At 42.0% G+C, this 14938-nt stretch overlaps 1 protein-coding gene across 1 annotated transcript in view; it reads left to right on the top strand.

Annotated features, from left to right (window-relative positions):
- The window catches only part of Phlpp1 (PH domain and leucine rich repeat protein phosphatase 1), a 217943-nt gene extending 206718 nt beyond the window's left edge, over positions 1-11225 (top strand). Inside the window, exons 16-17 of the mRNA XM_046428206.2 lie at positions 6065-6293; positions 9131-11225. Of these exons, the coding sequence (XP_046284162.1) occupies positions 6065-6293; positions 9131-10264 (1363 nt within the window). The 3' untranslated portion in view covers positions 10265-11225. The remainder of the gene's footprint in view (positions 1-6064; positions 6294-9130) is intronic.
- The last annotated feature ends 3713 nt before the right edge of the window (positions 11226-14938 follow it).

A 14938-nucleotide genomic window follows, 5' to 3' on the forward strand; every position in this document is an offset into this window, starting at 1 on the left:
TGACAGCAGAATGTAATTCAATTCATATTACACATATAGAGCACAATTTTTCATGTCTTTGGTTTTGCACAAAGTAGAGTCACATCATTCTTGTCTTCATACTGATGTCCATCTCATTCGACCATTCTTCCTACCCCCATGCCCTCTCCCTTCCCCTCCCTCCCCTTTGCCCTATCTAAAGTTCATCTATTCCTCTCATGCTCCCCACCTGCATCTCCATTGTGAATCAGCATCTTTATGTCAGAGAAAACATTGGGCATTTGTTTTTTGGGGGGATTGGCTTACTTCACTTAGCATTATATTCTCCATCTGCATCAATTTACCTGCAAATGCCATGATTTTATTCTGTTTTAATGCTGAGTAATATTCCATTGTATATGTATACCACATTTTCTTTATCCATTCATCTACTGAAGGGCATCTAGGTTGGTTCCACAATTTAGCTATTGTGAATTGTGCTGCTATAAACAATGAATCATGTGGCTGCGTCCATGTAGTATGCTGTTTTTAAGTCCTTGGGTATAAACCAAGGAGTGGGATAGCTGGGTCAAATGATGGTTCCATTCCCAGTTTTCCTAGGAATCTCCACACTGCTTTCCATATTGGCTACATTAATTTGTAGTCCAACCAGCAATGTGTGAGTGTGCCTTTTTCCCCACATCCTCGCCAACAATTTTTGTTTTGTATTCTTACTAGCTGCCATTCTGACTGGAGTGAGATAAAATCTCAGAGGAGTTTTGATTTGCATTTCTCTAATTGCTAGAGATGTTGAATATTTTTTCATGTATTTGTTGATTAATTGTATATCATCTTCCAAGAAGTGGCTGTTCAGTTCCTTGGTTCATTTATTGATTGGGTTATTTGGTTTTCTGGTGTAAAGATTTTTTAGTTCTTTATATATCCTAGAGATTAGTGCTCTATCTGATGTGCATGTGGTAAAAATTTGCTCCCATTCTGTGGCTCTCTCTTCACCTCACTGATTGTTTCTTTGCTGAGAAGCTTTTTAGTTTGAATCCTTCACATTTGTTGATTCTTGATTTTGATTCTTGCGCTGTAGGAGTCTTATTAAGGAAGTTGGGGCCTACTCTGACATGATGGAGATTTGGGCCTACTTTTTCTTCTATTAGGCACAGGGTCTCTGGTTTAATTCCTAGGTCCTTAATCCACTTTGAGTTGAGTTTTTTGCATGGTGAGAGATAGGAGCTTAATTACATTTTGTTGCATATGGATTTTCAGTTTTCTTAGCACCATTTGTTGAAGAGGCTATCTTTTCTCCAATATATGTTTTTTATGCTTTGTCTAATACAAGATAACTATAATTATGGGGGTTTGTCTCTGTGTCCTCTATTCTGTTCCATTGGTCTACAAGTCTATTTTGGTGCCAATACCATACTGTTTTTGTTACTATTGCTCTGTAGCATAGTTTAAAGTCTGACATAGTGATGCTACCTATTTCACTCTTCTTGCTAAGGTTTGCTTTAGCTATTCTGGGTCTCTTATTTTTCCAGATCAATTTCATGACTGCTTTTTCTGTTTCTATGAGGAATGTCATTGGGATTCTGATTGGAATTGCATTAAATCTCTATAGTGCTTTTGGTAGTATGGTCATTTTGACAATATTAATTCTGCCTATCCAAGAACAAGGGAAATCTTTCCATCTTCTAAGATCTTCTTTGATTTCTTTCTTTAGGGTTTTGTAATTTTCATTATATAGATCTTTTACCTCTTTCATTAAGTTGATTCCCAAGTATTTTTTTTTTTTAGGCTATTGTAAATGGGGTAGTTTTCCTCATTTCTCTTTCAGAGGATTTGCCATGGATATACAGAAATGCCTTTGATTTATGGGTGTTGATTTTATATCCTGCTACTTTGCTGAATTCATTTACTAGTTCTAGAAGTTTTTGGATCTTCTAGGTAAAGAATCGTATCGTTGGCAAATAGTGCTAATTTGAATTCTTCTTTTCCTATTCGTATCCCTCTAATTTCTTTTATCTGTCTGATTGCTGTGGCCAGTGTTTCAAGAACTATGTTAAATAGAAGTGGTGAAAAAGGACATCCCTGCCTTGTTCCAATTTTTAGAGGGAATGCTTTCAATTTTTCTCCATTTAGAATGATGTTGGTCTGGGGCTTAGCATAGATGGCTTTTACAATGTTGAGATATGTTTCTGTTATTCCTAGTTTTTCTACTGTTTTGAACATAACATGAAGGGATGCTGTATTTTGTCGAATGCTTTTTATTATGCCTCTATTGATGATCATATGATTCTTATCTTTAAGTCTACTGATGTGATGAATTACATTTATTAATTTCTGTATGTTGAACCAAACTTGTATCCCTGGGATGAACCCCACTTGATCTTTTTGATATGTTTTTGTATTCGATTTTCCAGAATTTTATTGGGAATTTTTGCATCTATGTTCGTTAGAGATATTGGTCTGAAGTTTTCTTTCTTTGATGTGTCTTTGACTGTTTTTTGAATCAAGGTGATATTGGCCTCATAGAATGAGTTTGGAAGTGCTCCCTCTTTTTCTATTTCACAAAATAATTTAAAGAGTATTGCTATTAGTTCTTCTTTAAAGTTCTTATAGAACTCCGCTGTGTATCCATCCGGTCCTGGGCTTTTCTTGGTTGTAGGTTTTTGATGGCGTCTTCTATTTTGTCGCTTGAAATTGATCTGTTTAACTTGTGTATATCATCCTTACTCAGTTTTGGCAAATCATATGACTCTAGAAATTTGTCAATGCCTTCAATATTTTCTATTTTATTGGAGTACACATTTTCAAAATAGTTTCTAATTATCTTCTGTATTTCCGTACTGTGATATTTCCTTTTTATCATGGATATTAATAATTTGAGTTTTCTCTCTCCTTCTCTTCATTAGCATGGCTAAGGGTTTACCAATTTTATTTATTTTTTCAAAGAACCAACATTTTCTTTTGTCTGTTTTTTCAGTTGTTTCTTTTGTTTCAGTTTCATTAATTTCAGCTCTGATTTTAATAATTTTCTGTCTTCTACTGCTTTTGGTATTGATTTATTCTTCTTTTTCTAGGGCTTTGAGATGTATTGTTAGGTCATTTAAAAGAAGAAGTCTTTTTCTTCTTTTAAGGAATGAACTGCATGAAATGAACTTTCCTCTTAGTACTGCCTTCATAGTGTCCCAGAGATTTTGATATGTTGTATCTGTGTTCTCATTTACCTCTAAGAATTTTTAATCTCCTCTTTGATGTCTTTTGCAACCCATTGTTCATTCAATAGCATATTATCTAGTCTCCATGTGTTGGAGTAGCTTTTATTTTTTATTTTATCATTGATTTCTAATTTCATTCCATTATGATCTGATAGAATGCTGGGTAGTATCTCTACTTTTTTGTATTTGCTAAGAGTTGCTTTGTGGCATAACATATAGTCTGTTTTAGAGAAGGATCCATGTGCTGCTGAAAAGAAGTGTATTTGCTTGTTGGTGGATGAAGTATTCTATATATGTCTGTTAAATCTAAGTTATTGATTATATTATTAAGTTCTGTAGTTTCTTTGTTTAGCTTTTGTTTGGAAGATCTATCCAGGGGTGAAAGAGGTGTGTTAAAGTCATCCAGAATTATTGTGTTGTGGTGTCTTTGATTTTTGAACTTGAGAAGAGTTTGTTTGATGAATGTAGATGCTCCATTGTTTGAGGAATATATCTTTATAATTGTTATGTCTTGTTGATATATGATTCCCTTGAGCAGTATATGTCTTTCTTTATCCCTTTTGATTAACTTAGGCTTGAAGTCTACTTAATTTGATATAAGGATGGAGACCCCTGCTTGTTTCCATAGTCCATGCGAGTAGTATGTTTTTTCCCAACCTTTCACCTTCAGTCTATGGATATCTTTTCCTATGAGATGAGTCTCTTGAAGGCAGCATATTGCCTTTTTTAAATCCAATCTACCAGTCTATGCCTTTTGATTGGTGAGTTTATGCCATTAATATTTAGGGTTATTATTGAGACATGATTTGTATTACCAGCCATTTTTGTTTATTTTTGGTATTTAACTTGACTTGGTTTCTCCTTTGATTAGTTTTTCCTTTAGTGGTAATACCTCCCTCTGTGGATTTTCATTGTTGTTTTTCATTTCCTCCTCATGGTATATTTTGCTGAGGATGTTCTGTAGTGCAGGCTTTGTAGCTGTAAATTCTTTTAACTTTTGTTTATTGTGGAAGGTTTTATTTCTTCATCAAATCTTAAGCTTAATTTTGTTGGATATAAGATTCTTGATTGGCATCCATTTTCTTTCAGAGCTTGGTATATGTTGTTCTAGGATCTTCTAGGTTTCAGGGTCTGGGTTGAAAATTCTGCAGACATTCAAATTGTTTTCCCCCCTATATATAATCTGATTCCTTTCTCTTGTGGCTTTTAAAATTCTCTTATTCTGTATGCTAGGCATTTTCATTATAATGTGCCTTGGTGTGGATCGTTGTGATTTTGTACATTTGGCATTCTATAAGCCTCTTGTATTTGGTTCTTCAGTTCATTCTTCATGTTTGGAAAATTTTCTGCTATTATTTCATTGAATAGATTGTTCATTTCTTTGGTTTATAACTCTATGCCTTCCTCTATCCCAGTGACTCTTAAGTTTGTTCTTTATATATTATCCCATATTTCTTGAATGTTCTGCTCATGGTTTCTTACCATCTTTATTGTGTTTCAAGATTATATATTGTCTTTATTATCTGAGGTCCTGTCTTCCAAGTGGTCCAGTCTATTAGTGATGTTTTCTATTGAGCTTTTAATTTGGTTTATTGTTTCTTTCATTTCAAGGATTTTTGTTTGTTTGTTTGTTTTTTAGAACCTCTGTCTCCTTATTGAAGTAATCTTTTGCTTTCTGTATTTGCTTATGTAGCTATTTATTGAAATGATCTTTTGCTGCCTGTATTTGCTCTGTTATGTCATCCTTTAATTCACAGAACATTTTAATTATGTACATCCTGAACTACTTCTCTGTCATTTCTTCTGTTGTGCTAGCTACACTTGTTCTAGGAAAAAAACTGAGATGTATCACATGCATTTTCACATGCGCGTGCATACATATACATCCTTTGTAACCTCCCAATAGGTCTGCTCTTTATAACTCAAGCACTGAATAAAATATAAGAATCGAAGACCCCAAACTCTGATTAGTAGCTCCACTTTTCACAAATCTGTCTGCCTTTAAAAGGAAGAAAGTAGAGCTGCTTTGGAAGAGCCTTAAAGCCAAATCTGGTTGTGGATGTTGGGAAATTGGAATGTAGTGACCCAAATTGTCGGCCCATCTCCAGGGCTTTTTGTGTGCCTCTTGTTTTCTTTATTTGTTAACAGGGTACAAGATTGTGATGAGCTTTTCAGTCCTTAGGGGAACTGTATGTTCTTTTGTGCTTGATCTACTAATACATGTGAGTAGGCAGCCCTAGTTTTCACAGCCACTATGACCAATTGCTTCACTTAGATGTTTGATAGGAGTTGACAGTACCTGAGGGTCTGCCTTGCTGAAACAGGGTAGTGTTTTTCTTAACTCTTTTGCTCCTGTACCATTTGGAAATAGCAGAGACCTGGGAGGAATTACCATTTGCAGGGCTTATAATTGGAGTTCTTTGCTCCTTTTGAGTGTCAAAATTTGTAAGGGCTTCATGTATTTATTAATCTATGAGTTAGTGGTCATAAGTGAAAGAGTAGATCATAAGCACTTGGTGTTTGAGGTGTGTGTGCTGGAGGGGCTGTGTGATTGACATGGCGTTAGCTGACTCTCACAGTGGTCTCAGGACTCCTTCATTCCAGACTAACTCCTAGGGCTTCTAATGAAAAAGTAACACTTTCCCCCCTAGTTTTGAGCAGATGCCTCTTGATGTGAGTGTGTGTGATGTCAGGTTCCAAGGTCTCTTTTCCTCTGAGAAGTTCACTGGTTTGTGCTTTGATGAAAGAAGCTGAGTCAAATTTCCAGTTTCCTTCTCCCTCCTGGCCCTGTCCAGTGGTACAGTCTTCCCATTGAATTAGTAAAACTGAAACGTGATGGGTTGTTTGAATTTTCACCCCCTGTTTTTGGATTCTAGGAAACTTGGAACTGCTGGGCAGAAACTTGGAGGTGCTGCTGTCCTTTGTCATATCAAGCATGACCCTGTGGACCCAGGAGGATCCTTCACCTTGACCTCTGCTAATGTGGGCAAGTGCCAAACAGTTCTTTGTCGAAATGGAAAGCCACTGCCTCTGTCCAGATCTTATGTCATGAGCTGTGAAGAAGAGCTAAAGAGAATAAAGCAGCACAAGGCCATTATCACTGAGGTGAGGAAAGAGGGATCTCCCTCATAATGGTGGGAGGAGTGACCAGCAGGTCGTGGCAGAAACCAGTAAGGGAGCTTTTGCCTTCGATGGACATTTTTGAAGTTGGCTTAAAATTATGATTCTAAGTTAAAATTTAGTGTTCTAAGTCTATAGTTTCACAAAATAAATATCTCATGGTATCTATACATACCATACAAGGAATGTATATACCCTCCAAAGACTAATGTACATTACACATATCAACACAAGGAATAAGGGATAGAGTAATGAAACGCCAGTTGCCATCATGCTTGATGGCCATGATCTCATTTGGTCCTCACAGCCCGTCTTCAGAGGTGCTGACTGAGTGATCAAGGGTTCTCCTAAAATCACACTGCCGGTTTCACATCTCAGCTCTGCTATTTGCAAGCTCTGACCTTTAAACTTTTCTTAGCCTTAACTTCCTCATCTGTACAGTGGGAATTTTAGTGTATCTGTCCTATCTTAACACGTCTGTGTACATGTTCACTACTTGTTATTTTGGTTCAGGCCTCACCCAGTGGCAGTTTTGCCCCTCACAGAAAACCAGGTAATATCTAGAGACATTTTTGGTCACAACTGGGCAGAGTGCCATTGGCCCATTGTGTCTAGAGGCTAGGGATGCTGCTAGACATCTTATAATGCACAGAACAGTTCCCACAACAAAGACTTATTTGGCCCCCAAATGGCAATAGTGCTTTTGTTGAGAAACACTGGAGTAAATCTATAGCCTATCAAGGTCATTACTAGTGAAACTTCCAAAATGGGCTCCAGTAGTTCTTTCTGCTCCATTTACTAATTCACCCTGCAGTGTCAGTTACCTCTCATTTGCCTGGAAAATGATAGGCAGTATAGCAGTGATCCCGACAGATACAAATCTGCCCATAAGAAATTTCTAGTCTTACATTGTCAGTAAGACCCACAGAACCATGCGTAGTTCAAGGCAGGCTAGTGAAGCTTGTGGTCCAGTAGAGAAAAGCTGTGTTTTCCCCCTTTCTGCCCTCCCACATTTTTTTGTTGGTGCATTCCAGTTGAACGTAATGGTAGGATTTGCAGTATAACAATATAATTTGGTCACCATCACTCCCCAGCACTTCCCTGTCCTTTCCCTCCTTCCACCCCCAGTCCTTTTCCTCTACCAACCTCCCTTGGGTTTTCATGAGATCCCCTCCCACCTTTCTTGTCCTTTTTTCCTCTCCAGCTTCCACATGTGAGAGAAAACATAGCAACCCTTGACCTTCTGAGTTTGGCTTATTTTGCTTAACAGAGTGGTCTCAAGTTCCATCCATTTTCCTGCAAATAATATAATTTCATTCTTCTTTATGGCTAAGTAAAAGAACTTCCGTGTGTACATATACCAGATTTTCTTTATCCATTCATCTGTTGATGGACACCTAGGCTAATTCCATAGTAAAAAGTCTGACTTCTGATAGACATTGTAAGGGCCTGTAGAAATACTGTGGAATTCCATAGAAATGAGTCGGAGTGTGAATTTAGTTCTCTGTCTATCCTAGGAGCAAGGAGGATTAAAATCAATAGTAGACACTATGTCAGGAGCAAAGACAGCTAATACTGTACAGAATGTATTGAATTCAGTGCTCAGCAATAGGCCCAGTGTGATCAGAAGGGAAGGATTTCTGCTGTGTGAATCAGCAGGCAGTGTGTAGGCCAGCCCTTTTCTCTTGTTTTCTATGCCTTTCCTCTTATCGCTTTGGTCTGCATTGCTGAGTGCTCAACAATGAGGGGTTTGGGTCTCATTTTTCACTTCTGTACTTGAAGTGTGCTCTCAACACACACACAAATACACAGAACCATTGGTTTTGATGGGGAGAATTCTTAAGTGTGGGCAGAAGAGCAAGGGTGGTTCTTGTCAAATCCACACTCTAGGGACAGATTCCATCACTAGAGTCAAGTGAATTCAAAATCATGCTTAAAGCTCTGTTTGACTAATTTTACTTCTAAGAATGCTTCCTTCTTAAAAGGGTGGCATGGCGAGGTTGTGTGAGGAGTTGGGGACAGCACCCTAAGAATAGGCAAGCACCTTGCCAAGCCCAAGTCAAGGCAGGTGGTAGGGGTGGAAAGGAAGAGGCTCTTCTGGAAGACACACACTAAAAAATTGCATTTGATATCATGGAGCCTTCTCTGGAAAGAGGTATTAAAACCAGGGGCATTAGGAGACACGTCATGGACCTGAGAACCTGAAAGAAGTGAGCAGACACGTGGTAAAAACTAATGTAAAGGTCTTTTTTGCTGGCAGATGGTTTGGAACTTTGGCTGCTGATTTAAATGGCATGAGCTCAGCTCAACTAAATCTGGGAGAGACTCTTTGCCTACCCCATTTGCCAACAGGAAGTCAAGTTCAAGGAAATAAGAATTGGCACTTCTCCTTTGGCATCTGCCTCTCAAAACATAAGCATCTGACCCAGCTAGTCACACAAGATTTTCTCCACCAGTTAAGAGCTCCCGGTGTTTGTCTCCTCTTCTGGGCCTTCCAGCACCTCCCCCACTTGCGGTTCATGTACTAGTGGAGAGGAATGGAAGGTTGAATGGTACCTGGCTCAGGTGTCTTTCTCAGGACTGGCTTACCTCACAGAGGCTCCTCCTCTCAGGAGGAGCTGGCCAGCACGCTTGCCTTGGAGGTAAGACAGTCTTGCCTCCTAGTGTGAATGTGGTCCCAGTAAAGAGAAGAGCTGAGGCATTCTGCTCTTTCCCAGTCAGGCCTGCACTCTCCCTGTGGTGCTCCAGTCAGGGGACCCAGGGGGACACTGCACAGTTGCCATGGGTGTTCTGTGTTCACTCTGGAACCCTTCTTCTTCCAGGACGGCAAGGTGAACGGAGTGACTGAGTCCACGCGCATCCTGGGCTACACCTTCCTCCACCCCAGTGTGGTGCCTCGCCCCCACGTGCAGTCCATTCTCCTCACCCCCCAGGACGAGTTCTTCATCCTGGGAAGCAAAGGGTTGTGGGACAGCCTGTCCATTGAGGAGGCCGTGGAGGCCGTGCGCAATGTGCCCGATGCCCTGGCGGCTGCCAAGAAGCTGTGCACACTGGCCCAGAGCTATGGCTGCCACGACAGCATCAGTGCTGTGGTGGTGCAGCTCAGCGTCACAGAGGACAGCTTCTGCTGCTGCGAGCTCAGTGGTGGAGGGAGCGTGCCACCACCCAGCCCAGGCATCTTCCCTCCCTCGGTCAACATGGTGATCAAGGACCGGCCCTCTGATGGGCTTGGAGTGCCGTCTTCCAGCAGTGGCATGGCGTCTGAGATCAGCAGTGAGCTCTCCACTTCTGAGATGAGCAGCGAGGTGGGCTCTACCGCCTCTGATGAGCCCCCATCTGGAGCCCTGAATGAGAGCAGCCCTGCCTACCCCAGCGAGCAGCGCTGCATGCTCCACCCAGTCTGTCTGTCCAATTCCTTCCAGCGCCAGCTGTCCAGCGCCACTTTCTCTAGCGCCTTCTCTGACAACGGCCTTGACAGTGATGATGAAGAACCAATTGAGGGTGTTTTCACCAATGGCAGCCGGGTGGAGGTGGAAGTGGACATCCACTGCACCCGGGCCAAGGAAAAGGAGAAACAGCAGCACCTGCTGCAGGTACCAGCCGAGGCCAGCGACGAGGGCATTGTCATCAGTGCCAATGAAGATGAGCCAGGTCTGCCCAGGAAGGCAGACTTTTCTGCTGTGGGGACCATTGGGCGCCGAAGGGCCAATGGCTCTGTAGCGCCCCAAGAAAGAAGCCACAATGTGATAGAGGTTGCTACAGACGCACCTCTCCGAAAGCCTGGAGGCTATTTTGCTGCCCCAGCTCAGCCAGATCCTGATGATCAGTTTATCATACCCCCAGAGCTGGAAGAGGAGGTCAAAGAAATCATGAAACATCACCAGGAACAGCAGCAGCCGCCACAGCGGCAGTTTCAGATGGACCAGCTGCCAGACTGTTATGACACGCCATTATGACCCCGTCTGAATACTGTTTTAAAAATAAACTAACCAGGAAAGACAGTTGTAAGAGTCTCCCAGGCTCACATTAAACCAGGGGTTTTACTCCATGTCCTTCTCCCAGACACTTCTCCCAACCTGTCTTTGTAGCTAATCTGTAGATTCTTTTCTTGTTGGTTATTTTTTAATGATTACTTTTCTTCTAGTGATGCTTTACCAATATGATTTAAATTTGTTAACTTCTTTCCCTAACATATCAGATGTGTAAAGACAAAGAACAAAAGGTTTAATATATTACAGAGAAACAGTTAATGATAATGTAATATTTTTTAAAAATGGCTTTTTGTGTTTGTTTGGAAGCCAGGGCAGGTTGCCATTGCTAAATGATTTAATAATATTGTAATTCTGTATTTCTCTGTGGGGGGGAGGCTTTTTTTTTTGTCTTGAAAAATGATAGACATTTGTAGAATATGGAGACTAACTCCTAGGAGTTGCTTTACTCTGTCAGGTGACTTAAGTCACTGGGATTCACTAATTTTCTCTGAGAGAACAGTTGATTGAGAAATTTCTATTGTAAATAGCTCAGTGTTATATAGTGATGCTTAAAATGTTTTGTAGTCTTGGCATAAGGACACAACCTGAATAACTGACATCTCCCACTCTGATCAACCCTCCCTGCTCAGCCCCCCACCCCCACACACCTGCAGTGCAGTGCAGAGGCCAGGTGCTGCTGCTCAGATAAGTGGCTCTGAGGCCACTGGAGGAGCCTGCACTAAGGGACCCTGAACCTACTTGCCTCCTCTCCCAACCCCAGCCTCTTGACTTTTGCAGACACTTTTTAATTATGTTCCTTACTGCTGCCACAATCAGCATGACTGTATAGAGTTCCACTAGACTATTTACATACCAGAGTTATATTAAAGCAGAATGCGCAAATGACATGTCATAATTTTTGTTATAATAAATACAAAATTTACAAGTTTGGACCCATCTGCCTTTGTCTCAGCAGCCAGATGTGTCTTGCAGATTATCATAACTGCTTGGGTTTGGAACAAATAGATGAAATGTTGGATATTACTGATTTGGATTTTTTTTTTTTAATGGAAATGCACCCAACCAGTTCAATGAAAGTCAATGAGGAAATGAAATTGACTTTAGGCTAGAAGTGTAAATAGCTGGTCTCAGAGTTTCTATTTCTTCATGTTATGTAGGGTAGATGTTAAAGGGGGATAGGTCGAGGTTGCATAGAGAAGAGACCTGGAACAGTTCTCCTCCACAGAGCCAGTTTTTTTTTTTTTTTTCACTACTCCTCAAGGCTCCTAGCCATATGAACAGATTGAAGATAAATAGCAGGTTGGCTCACTCTCCACCACTACAGAAATAATATGGGCACATCAGGTGTCCTCAGGGACTCCCATGTTCCTACCTGACTCTCATCAGGCACACTGGCAGACTGTGGGTCTCCTACCCCACCACATACCCTTTCTTTCCCTACTCTGCACTGACTCCTGCCTTCTGTGTTTCATGTGGACCAATTTCCCGTGTCTGTCTCAGATCTTCCCCAAATGGTACCTGGCTAGTTGAGTGATGGGGCAGTTAGTATTTCTTAATTTGTGGACTCAATGCTGGCCTTTCGACCTCTCACTCAGTGGCCACTGAGTTGGCCTTGTCTTGCTAATGACTTCATTTCTGTTTTGTACTACTTGTACATAACGTCTGTTGGGAACCACTAAGGCCACAGAAGAAGAGTTGGCCCATTGCAGCCTGGTGAGACTCAGGGAGTTGGATTTCCCAAATATAAGCAGACCTCTGCCTGAGCCAATAGCAGAGCCCCCTCAGGATCCTGTCCCAGATCCACTCCCTTTCTCAATTCTCATCCACTCCATGTATCAGAGCAGATGTGGAAGGCTTCAGGTTTTCCCACCAGTGCCTTATTCCCCACGGGAAGTCTGAGCTGGCTGTCTTAACTTCCTCAGTACTTAGATCCCCCACTGGGAAGGATGTAACTGTCACCTTTTATGTTGTTACTAGAGTCTGGCTAAGTTGCCCAGGCTGGCCTCCAGCTCACAATCCTGCCTCTTGATTTCTTAGTAGCTGGGATTACGGGCACACACCAACAGCTCAGCTTCACCTGTCCTCTCAGTGGTGCAGACCCAGGCCAACAGCATGACTCTCCTGCACTGCTGTCCGCTTCTGGAGGGGTCAGAACCTGCTGAGTATGGCCAACTATGCCAACAAGTACTTCAGAATTCCATAATGGGTCCAAAGCCACTACTGTGCCCCAGGGCAGCCACCAGGACCAGTAAATCTCGAGGACTTGTCTCATTTCCTAACTTGAGTAGCCAGTATGGAAGAAGGGACAGGAGAATCAGAGTTGGTATTTTCATGAGTCCCCCCCACCCCTGGTCCCAGTTCCTTCAGCACTTGCCTCTATGTCAAGTTCATCATTAAGCAACCTTGTGTACATAGTGCGTAGAAGGTACTGTGAAGAAGGCTAGGATTTTGCCCTGTGGGAACTTGGGGTTCACAGGACAGGGAGATGAGAAGGTCATTTCATTGAGCACATGTGGAATGACCAGAGGCATAGATGGTCATTTATGCCTACTTCTACATGATCCCCAATCATTTTCTGAAGATTTTTTCATTTCTGTTCACACAGATCATCTAGTAGTATGTGTAGAGCTGCTTAAAAACTGAAGTGGGTTTTTTGAATGTTAAAGTGCTTCATATTTGAGAGTCTCTGAAGCCATGGTATCTGTAGGGTGGGTCTTAGGGAGAAGGGCCTCCCTGCCTGCTGTATTCTCTGCTTCCTGCAGATGATTGGGAAAGGTTTAAAGGGGAGTGGAAAGGAGGAAGAGGTCAGGGCAGAAATGTAACAGCTCTAATGAGGCTTACAACTTTGCTGGTAAAAAGCCCCAGGTTGACGGCCCTGGAAGTTGGTGTTGGATTTGCCACGTGCCACCAAACCTCCTGCCCTCAGCCACCCCTGGAGTACTGGCACTGTCGGGGTGCCAGGTTCAGTCTTTGGGCCCAGAGACCCAACCCATCCAACCTGGTTTCTCCTGATTGCTTTTGTCATAGCGCCACCTGCTGGTGGATTTAGCTTTGGGTGGAAATGGGCTGGACTGAGCTCTACCTCTACTCTCCCATGAGAAACCAAGTTGATATTTCTTGCTGCTTTCCTAGACACGTGATAAGAAGGAATCTGACCACCATTAAATGTGCAAGAAAAGCTTTCTTAAGTCATTGTTCATTGCACTTATGGCCGTCTCTGCTTTGTAAAGTGCTATGATTAATGACAACTGATTCCTGCCACGGACACGGTTTTCCATGGGAAATTAACATGCAGAAACATCAAGAGGTGCAACCAGAGTCATAGTATCTCCAACACCATCCAATTTCCCTCCTCTGCCCCACAACCCCTGGTAAAAGACAAAACGAAAAACATCTGTACTATGCTAAGGACCTTATGGAATGACATCTGGTAACACCACTGCTGCCACTGCCCTGGGGAGAAAAGGAATCATTCACATTTGATTAGGTTGCCTTTCGTGTGAACACTCATCAGAGTCTTCTGAAGTCATCCCTGACACACATCAGAAGGCAGAATCTCTATATTTAAAGTGTGAAGGTTGCAGTATCTGCTCTATCTACCTCCCCAGCAGTCAAGTTAGGTGGTGTATTTGAAGTAATTCATACATAGTAAAGGTTTATTCAGTGTAAGTATTATTGTCATTGTTATAAACAAAAACCCGAGAGTGGTCAGAAAACAATTGGGAGCACAGTGAAAGCACCTGTTTAAATGAAAAACTCTCAGAAATAGTTCTCAGAGGAAAAGATTACGTAGGGTAGAGAAGGTAGACTTTTCTCATTTCTTGCCATTGAATTTCAATGTTTCTTTGCATTCATCTCCCTAACTCACATATTGTGCAAATGAGCATAGGCAGAATTTGTTTTCATTATTGTCATCTGTCATGAGCTGGTTGTTATTACCGTGTATTTGAAAGATCGTGATTTCCCTCTTTTTTTCCTCCCTAATCCCTGTGACATCCAATACCAAAATCAGAACAAAGTTCAAACCAAGTTTGTCAGAAACATTGCCCTGATCAGTAAGTAGAAGTAGGAACTACATTTGGCAAGCAAAGCTCTGGGCTAGTGGTAGGAAGTAGGCTCCACAGCTCACTACCCTCCTAATACACCTGACGCAGGGCTGGGATTGTGGCTCAGCGGTAGAGCACTTGCCTAATTCACCTGACGCTTGTCCTGCAGTGTCAGGAAGCTCTGGATCTCAGCTCTGGTCACCAGCATTGGGTCTGCAATGCCTGGCTTAGGTGTGAGGACACTGTGCTGATCTCCAGAGGTCTTGAGGGTCTGAGCCAGCCACACACTGTCGGAAGCCAGATGGAGCTCTGCAGATTGTCCCCTCCATCCTAGAAGACTCCATCCCTGAACACTTGTCAGAAGGAAATGCGTAAATGGTCCCCAAGGCTGGGGTGAAGTGCAACCTCAATGTCCCTTGCCCAGGATCGAAGGACCTGTGAACATGTGCTGCATTTGACTAGGGTTCATCAGTCCCTTTGTTTCATTCTAAATCAGAACACACTGCTCTGCACTGAAGGGGCAACCAACAGAACGCTCATATTTGAGAGTCTCTGAAGCCATGGTATCTATAGGGTGGGTCTTAGGGAGAAG

This window comes from Marmota monax, unplaced genomic scaffold, assembly GCF_021218885.2.
Source record: "Marmota monax isolate L192 unplaced genomic scaffold, Marmota_monax_Labrador192_F-V1.1 WCK01_AAM20220418_F8-fsc00201, whole genome shotgun sequence".
Classification (NCBI taxonomy): domain Eukaryota; kingdom Metazoa; phylum Chordata; class Mammalia; order Rodentia; family Sciuridae; genus Marmota; species Marmota monax.